We start from the raw sequence: 8598 nt of genomic DNA, 5'->3' as shown, positions 1-8598 counted from the left end.
GTCCTTCTCAATGACTTAGCCTAAGGGATCAATAAATGCATGTGGAACGAATAAATGACTAGATAAGGTCCAGTTGAAATTGTGTTTATATAGGTCCCTGAAAATCCAGTGGTCATTTTTATTAATTCTAAATACTGGACTTAATAAGCTGATACCGTGTGCTTGCCATGGTAGGTGCCAACACTTGAACCCTTTATTTGCATCTGTTCCAAATAATTCTACAAGGTAGGTACAAACATCACCTCTCCTACTCCCCAGCTTTGTGAAACTGAAGAAATTGAATTGGATTGAGAGAGCTTAAGTAAACTGGCTGAGGACACAGGCACTGGTAGCTGCAGAGGCAAACATGTGAACCCTGGAACTGGTCCTAACCCGTACAAGGTCATTGTCTCTCAAATGCTCTGCCTTCCACTGGTGGGAAGAGCACTGTATGTGGAAATGATGAGCCTTGAGTTCAGCCTTCTGCCCCTCTCGGTCCTAAGCTATGTGATTGTGTAAGGGTTACTTTCTCTGGGAGTCTCCGCTGTCAAATGGGGGCAATTCTAGTTCCCAAGATTACATGGGATAATGTGCCTGGCATTGGGAATTTGGAGGGGGAGGGACTCAGATCCTAGTCCAACGCCTAAGAGAGAAGCCATTTAAATACCTCGTGACCAATCTGTGGGACAGCGAACTTGCTTGAGTCAAAAGGGAAGGCAGGAAAAGTGCCCCACTCTAGACAGCTCAGAATCTTCCTAAATCTGGCAGGACTTTAGCCAAGGCTCCCGCTCAGCGAATATTGGTGGAACGCACATCGTCTGCCTCTGTGGTTAGGAGGATGGCATTTCCCCCATTTTACAGGTGAGGCAGCTTCAGTGTACCGCAAGGGCTCATCTGGAAGAATCTCTTCGAGTTCTAGCCTTAACCCTCCGTCCCGCCGGCCGCCGCAGCCAGGTCGCAGCCAGCAGAGGGCGCTGCCGGGCATGGCCGAGGAGCGTCGCGGGGCCTGGTTCGGCTTCGGCTTCTGCGGCTTCGGGCAGGCGCTGGGCTCGGGGCGCGGGCGCCAGGTACACAGCCCCGAGCCTCTGAGGGCGCCAGGCGCGGGCCTCGATGTCCGCCGCGTGAGCGCGAGCTGGAGCTACACCGCCCTCGTGACCCGTGAGCACCTCCTTCCGGCCCCATCCCGACCCCAGCCCCGGGTGCGTGTCCCGCCCCCTCCCTAGCCAGCTCTCCGCCCCCCGCAGGTGGAGGAGGCCGGGTGGAGCTGTCTGGCTTCGCGGTCGGAGCGGCGGGCGGCTGCAGGGACGCGTGGGCGTCGGAGGAGCTCCTGGTGGTGCTGCGCGCGGGGCCGGGACCCGGGGCCGGGACGGAGCTGCAGGCCTGGACGCCTGGTTCGGCGCTGCGCGGGGAGCCCCTCTGGGCCCAGACCGTGCCGGAGGCCGAGCGGGAAGACGGACCGGGCGGCGATGAGACCCAGGCTGGGCCGCTGCCGCTGCTGCCCTGCGCTCGCGCCTACGTAAGCCCGCGGCCGCCCTTCTACCGGCCTCTGGCCCCGACACTGCGGGCGCGCCGGCTGGAGCTGGGCGCTGAGCACGCGTTGCTGCTGGACGCGGCGGGCCAGGTGTTCTCCTGGGGCGGGGGCAGGTGAGGTGGGCCGGCTGGGCTTTTGCGGCGGTGACGGGGTGGGGGTGGGGGGTGCGGGTACATGTGGCTCGGAGTGGGAGGTGAGCATACAGGGGGCAGGAGAGAGCGATTGGGGAGGGAAGGGGAGGGAAGGGGAAGGAGACCCCTTGGTGTAGTTGACTAGGGTCTCCCTTGCTCAGGCACGGACAGCTGGGCCACGGGACTCTGGAGGCAGAGCCGGAGCCGAGGCTGCTGCAGGCGCTGCAGGGCCTAACCATGGCTGAGGTGGCCGCAGGTGGCTGGCACTCTCTGTGTGTGAGTGGTGAGTGACCTAGTGCTTTTCCAAAACCAGCTCAAGGTCTCGTAGGCTCCAAACCTTTCTCCTCTCGCAAACTGATGGGTGCCCTAGCCTGGCCTCCTCCCAAGCTCCTCCCACATCAGCCAGCCCAGTCATTCATGACTCCCTAACGCCTCTCAGATTCAGCCCCTCTGCCGCCACCATCACCCACTCGCACCCGGACTGTCACAATTGTTTCCTGTCTTCTGTTACTGGTCTCACTACCCCTCCCCTCCGTCTGCCTCCAGCCAGGGCTGTCTTTCTAAAATACTCCCCAAGGGAGAATGAAGGGGTGAGGGGCAACCGAGCTAAGGAGAAAAAAAAGGCAGCAGTTGCCCGGGTGGCCGTGATGTGTGGCACACAGTGGACACTTGGATGCCCACCGGGAGGATGATGATGGTGAGTGTGAGCTCTGGTGGTGCCATGGCTGGTGACCCAGGACCAGAATGAGGAGTTTCACTTTAGATTGTGTTCACCACTCTGGCAGGTGATCCAGGTGTAGCTGATCTCTAGGCTGTTAGGTGCAGCTGGGAGCGAATGATCTTTCCAAGGATCTGCATTTGGGGCTCTGGCCTCCACTTATATCATTACCGACCAGGTCCTGATACGCAGCAAGCTAGACGCTGAGATGCCAAGTTTACAGCCAAGAAACACTTTGTTCACAAGGTAGCCAAGCGAGGAAATGGGAGAATAATAAGTCTCAGATCTGCCTCCCTGAAGGGAGTTGGGGTATTTATGGGATAAGCAGGGTGGTCTTAGGCATGGGGAAAGGTGATTGGAGGTAGGGAAGAAGGTGAGGTAATCAGTGTTCTGAGCAGGCATATCTGGGTCACATGCGTCTGCATATTCAAAATGGAGGCGCTTTGGGAATTCCCTGGCGGTCCAGTGGTTAGGACTCGGCGCTTTCACTTCAGGGGCCCTGGTTCAGTCCCTGGTTGGGGAACTAAGATCCCACAAGCCGCGCAGTGTAGCCAAAACAAAAAAGTGGAGGCGCTTAGCATGATCTGAGGGTGGAGTTTTCCAGCCCTCTGACATCAAAAGGCCATCCACTGGACGTCTGCACAGGCCCAGTTTTAGGGTCAGTGGCCCCAACTAGTCCCCAGCTGGCTTTCGCTGGGCAGGAGCTGACTCCACATTCCTGTGAAACAACTGAGTTGCATGAAGCTGGGAAGGTATGCAATTAAAGAGAAAAAAAGAAAAATAATGAAAGTGAACTTAATCAATGAAGGCACTTAACAAGCAAAGGGGTTTTAACAGGCTGTTCCCTCATCTGTTGTTCTGTAAGAGAAGTTCAAGAATTTCTGTTAGTTATCAGCTTCTGTTAACTCTATGGGGCATGGTTTCACCAAGGGTCTTTAAAAACTACCTATGCCTATACTGTCCTGTCCATATTCACATGTAATGGGCCTGGGTTGGCAGCCAGGCTTGAGAATGAGTGGGCTGGAGGGAAGAGAAGAGAGGGCTGGAAGGTGAGCCCAATGGGAAGTCTCGCACTAAGGTCCAAAAGGCATTTGAGGCCTTGGTGTCGCATGGTTGGAGCACGGATGCTTCGGACCAGACCTCCCAGGTTCAAATCATCACCCTGCCCCTCGTGATCTTGGGCAGAGCACCTAACCTCTCTGTGCCTCAAGTTTTCTCTTGAATAAAATGGGGATATTGTGCTTGAAACAGTGGCACAGAATAAGCACTTGATAAAAATTAGCCACTGCTGTTAGTGAATTTTTAGCATAGAGCTGTTGCTCCAATCACCCAACTCCAGTGTTGTGAGAGCTTCCAGAGGCCTCCGGGGGAGGGGGAGGGTGCAATGGGTAAAGGGGGTTGGCTGGCTGGTGACAGATGAAAACTAACCTCTTGGTGATAAGCACACTGTAGTGCATACAGAAGTCAAAATATAATGCTGTACACATGAAACTTATATAATGTTATAAACCAATACCACCTCAGTTAAAACAACAGTTTTTTAAAAGGCCTTCAGTAGGACCGGTGGCAGGTAGGGCTGATGAAAGGGGCCTGGGCTCAGTGGATGTGAAAAAAAGACCACTGGGGAACTTCCACATTTCCAAACTGCACGTGGGGGGAGTGGGGGGTGCAATTTAACAAAAAAGGAAAAAATGAAAGTGGAGAGGAAGAGCCAGCAAGAGACTTCCTTTAAGAATAGGGTGACCTGGGGCTTCCCTGGTGGCGCAGTGGTTGAGAGTCCGCCTGCCGATGCAGGGGACACGGGTTTGTGCCCCGGTCCGGGAAGATCCCACATGCCGCGGAGCGGCTGGGCCCGTGAACCACGGCCGCTGAGCCTGCGCGTCCGGAGCCTGTGCTCCTCAACGGGAGAGGCCACAACAGTGAGAGGCCCATGTACCGCAAAAAAAAAAAAAAAAAAAAAAAAAGAATAGGGTGACCTGAAGGCACTTAAGGGGGAAGGGGCCCTGTTGAGACAAGGAAACTGCTGGGCCCTGAGGAAAGCACTCTGCCTGGAGTGCTGACTTGGGCAGGGCAGGCAGGAGTTGTCTTTAGGGAACTAGTGGGGTGTAGTGGAGTCTGGATGGATGCACATGCTTAGGAGGTGGAGGGGGCAAACACAGTCTGTTAATGGGGCCCCTTTATCTCTCTTTCAGAGGCTGGGGATATTTATATCTGGGGCTGGAATGAATCAGGGCAGCTGGCCCTGCCCACCAGGAGCCTGGCAGAGGATGGAAAGACAACCGCAGAAGGTGAGAGTCAATTCTTTTTTTTGATATATTTTATTGAAGTATAGTTGATTTATGTTGTGTTAATTTCTGCTGTATGGCAAAATGATTCAGTTATACATATATGTATACATATTCTTTTCCATTATGGTTTATCACAGCATATTGAATACAGTTCCCTGTGCTACACAGTAGAACCTTGTTGTTTATCCATTTATATATAATAGTTGACATCTGCTAATCCCAAACTCCCAATCCATCCCTCCCCCACCCCCCCTCCTCCTTGGCAACCACAAGTCTGTTGGTGAGGGTCAATTCTTGATTTCCACACGTTTCTGTCATTCCTGACTCCTGGCCATATTGTTGGCCTGAGAGCTACAGTGCTCAAAAGGGTACGAGACATCCTTGGGACCCCAGGACACAATGAAGGACTCTGAGCCCCTTATGAGAGGGAGCATGGCAAGGCTGATGCCAGTGTCAGCACTACATGCCCCACAAACCTGTCAACTCCAGCACTTCCCAGGGAATGTGGGGTTGGGAGCGATGGCTCTGGAGCTAGAGCAAGTGTGTCAGCTGTTGTAGTGAGTGAGTCAGTATATGAATGAGGTTTAGATCAGCGCTCAGTGAGTGTTCAGCATCATTATCATCACCACTCTTATTACTTCTCTGAAGCCTCAGGACTGAATGAAGATGGTTCTGAAGTGAAGACAGTAGCCGGGGGTGAGGATGGAGCCCCCGCCCCCTTCATAGCTGTCCAGCCCTTCCCAGCTTTACTGGACCTCCCCCTGGGCTCAGATGCAGTCAAGGCCAGCTGTGGATCCCGGCACACAGCGGTGGTGACAAGTGAGTGGGGCTGGGTAGGCTGGTTCAGGATGGAGCGGGAGGTCCCTCCACCCCGCTCTCTAGCTGGTGGCTGCAGAAAAGGGTGTAGTCACCTAAAAAACTACCATTTTAATTAAGCATCTTTGACATGTACTGAGTAGCTGCCCCACTCAGTACACTCCCACGGGGCTTTAACAGTGGCTCCCCAGCCTGTCAGGCCCCGAAGGTTCTTCCTTCTGGAGGGGGGCTAGTGTTGCCAGCCTTTCATCTGACAGCAGGGCTGTCCTAAACTCAGCAGCTGTGAGTTGCAGGCCAATCAGTCCGCATATAGGGAGGTGAACTTTTTCAGTTTGGATCCTTTATCACCCCAAATGTGACTAGACAGTTGTTAAAAAGAGAGAGAGGATATGTTTTGCTATGCCAAGTAAGTCTCGTGGTGACCAGAACATGCTGGCAGGCCGAGCTGGACAAATGCGTAGTCAAAGAGCAGTGGTGTCAGCCCCTTACTGTCCTTTTGCTGTCCTTTGGTTGCAGGAACGGGGGAGCTCTACACCTGGGGCTGGGGTAAGTAAAAGGTTTGCTTTTGTGATGCTTAAACCAAGGGGAGGAAAGACCTGGGAGTAGAGGGCAGGTGACAACAGCCATGCAGAGAAGTGGAAGCAGGGGACTCGGCCTGACCATTGGGACTGAAAAGCTGTCTACTCCCTTCTCTGGAACAGATCTAGGCACACTAAGAGGGGCAGAGACCAGACAAGAGAGAAATAGGACAACATGTCAGTATTTCCCATCTACCTTTCTGAAAAGGTATTTGTCTTAAGGGAATATTTAGCCAGCAGTCATGAAACATCTTTTGGTCTGGCACTGGGTAGAGAAAAAGATAAAATAAAAATCTCTGCTCTGAACATCTGAGCTTAGGAGTGGGAAGCCTGGAGGAGCATCTTGCCTCTTGGGGACCTGTGGAATTGCCTGGTCCTGGAGGCTCTGTGGTGCTGGTCTCCTGAATTCACAGAGCAGACACCAGCAGACTGGTGGCTTAAGCCCAGCACTTCAGTCAATGGGCTGTTTTTCCTTCCTGGAGGGGAAAAGCCACAAGGCCCAGTGGAGAGGATGGCAAAGCAGCTCATTTCACTTTAGGTAAATATGGACAGCTTGGCCACAAAGACACGACCAGCTTGGATCGGCCCTGCCGTGTGAAGTACTTTGTAGATAAGCAACTCCAAGTAAGGACCGTGAGCTGTGGGCCCTGGAACACCTATGTGTATGCTGTGGAAAAAGAGAAGAGCTGACATGTATAGATAAGGGCATAAAATAAATGTAGAGTGAAAAATTATGAAGCTAACACCTGTGAAACTCCCCCCAATGGCAAGGAAAACCATTGCCAGTACCCCAGAGGCCCCACATTTGGCCTTCCCTATCACAGCCCTCTTGCTCCACCTTAGAGCAGGCAGCATCCTCAACTTTGTCTTCACATTAGAAACACCTGGAGGGAACTCCCTGGCGGTCCAGTGGTTAGGACTCTGCGCTTTCACTGCCTAGGGCACGGGTTCAATCCCCGGTCTGGGAACTAAGATCACACAAGCCGCGTGGCACAGTGTGGCCCAAAAAAAAAAAGGAAAAGAAAGAAACACTTGGAGATTTGAAACTGGATGCCTAAAGCCAGCATCGCAGACACAATGAAATCAGAACTTAGGGGTGTGGAACCTAGATGTGGGTAGATTTTTTAGGCTGCCCCACCCCCGGTGATTTGGAGGTAGTGCTAAGATTGGGAACCACTAGAGGTCATCTTCTTTTGTTGTTCATATACCTGTTTTCATTTTGACTCATACCATTCCTTGTATGCATCTTTATACAATATAATTTGTCTGCTTTTGAACTTTAGGTAAATAGAATCATTCTGTGTATGTTCTTTTGTGTCTTGTTTTTTCATCAGCATTGTATGATTCATCTGTGGTGTCGTGCAGTGGATTCATTTTTTATTGTTATATGGTATTCCATTGTATGAATTATACCTCAAGTTATATATTCTCTTACTGATAGTAATTTGTTTCTTTTTTCTTATTGAGTTAAAATACACATAACAAAAAGTTTACTATCTTAATCATTTTTAAGTGGCATTAAATACGTTCACATTGTTGTGTAGCCATCACCACCATCCATTCCCATCTCTTTTCATCTTGTAAATCTGAAACTCTACAGCTATTAAACAATAACTCCCTGTTCTCCCCAGCCCCTGGCAACCATCATTATACCTTGTGTCTGTCCTGTGCTCTTGACTACTCTACATACCTAATATAAGTGGAATCATACAGTATTTATCTTTTAATAAGATAAATATTGGCTTATTTCACTTAGCATAATGTTCTCAAGGTTCATCTATGTTATAGCATATTGCAGAATTTCCTTCCTTTTTAGGTCTGAATAATATTCCATTGTATGTATATACCACATTTTGTTTATCCATTCATTGGTTGATGGACACTTGGGTTGCTTTCATGTTTTAGCTATTGTGAATACTGCTCCTATGAACATGGGTTTACAAACATCTTTGAGACTCTGCTTTTAATTTTTTTGGATATATACCCTAAAGTGGAATTGCTGGGTCATATGGTAATTCTATTTTTATTTTTTGGGGAGCCTACATACTGTTTTCCACAGTGGCTTTCCCATTTTACAATCCCACCAATAGTGTACAAGTGTTCCAACTTCTCCACATCCTCACCGAACACTGTTTTCTGTTTTTTTGACAGTTACCATCCTGATAGGTGTGAGGTGGTATCTCATTGTAACTTTGATTTGCGTTTCCCTAATAATTAGTGATGTTAAGCATCTTTTCATGTGCTTATTGGCCATTCACATATCTTTTTTGGAGAAATGTCTATTCAAGTCCTTTGCCCATTTTTGAATCTGATTTTGTGTGTGTGTGTGTGTGTGTGTGTGTGTGTGTGTGTGTTGTTTTAGGAGTTCTCTATATATTCTAGATACTAATCCCTTATCAAATAAGTGATTTGGAAATATTTTCTCCCATTCTATTGGTTGCCTTTTTACTTTGTTGATACTGTCTCAATGTAAAAAGTTTAATTTTCATGAAGTCCAATTTGTCTATTTTTTCTTTTGTTGCCTATGCCTTTGTTGTCATATCTGAGAAATCATCAC

The 8598-nt window shown here is 50.1% G+C and overlaps 1 protein-coding gene across 1 annotated transcript; it reads left to right on the top strand.

The window, feature by feature from the left end:
• Window positions 1-962: 962 nt before the first annotated feature.
• RCCD1 (RCC1 domain containing 1) lies at window positions 963-6731 on the top strand. Its single transcript, XM_065872613.1, has 7 exons — window positions 963-1137; window positions 1224-1623; window positions 1803-1924; window positions 4552-4647; window positions 5296-5466; window positions 5980-6009; window positions 6580-6731. Exons 1-7 carry the CDS (start codon window positions 963-965, stop codon window positions 6729-6731), a joined length of 1146 nt encoding a protein of 381 aa, XP_065728685.1.
• The last annotated feature ends 1867 nt before the right edge of the window (window positions 6732-8598 follow it).

The sequence above is a fragment of the Phocoena phocoena genome, chromosome 2, assembly GCF_963924675.1.
Source record: "Phocoena phocoena chromosome 2, mPhoPho1.1, whole genome shotgun sequence".
In the NCBI taxonomy this organism is placed as follows: domain Eukaryota; kingdom Metazoa; phylum Chordata; class Mammalia; order Artiodactyla; family Phocoenidae; genus Phocoena; species Phocoena phocoena.
Note: the sequence above shows the minus strand (reverse complement) of the source record. Positions and strands in the feature narration are given on the sequence as shown.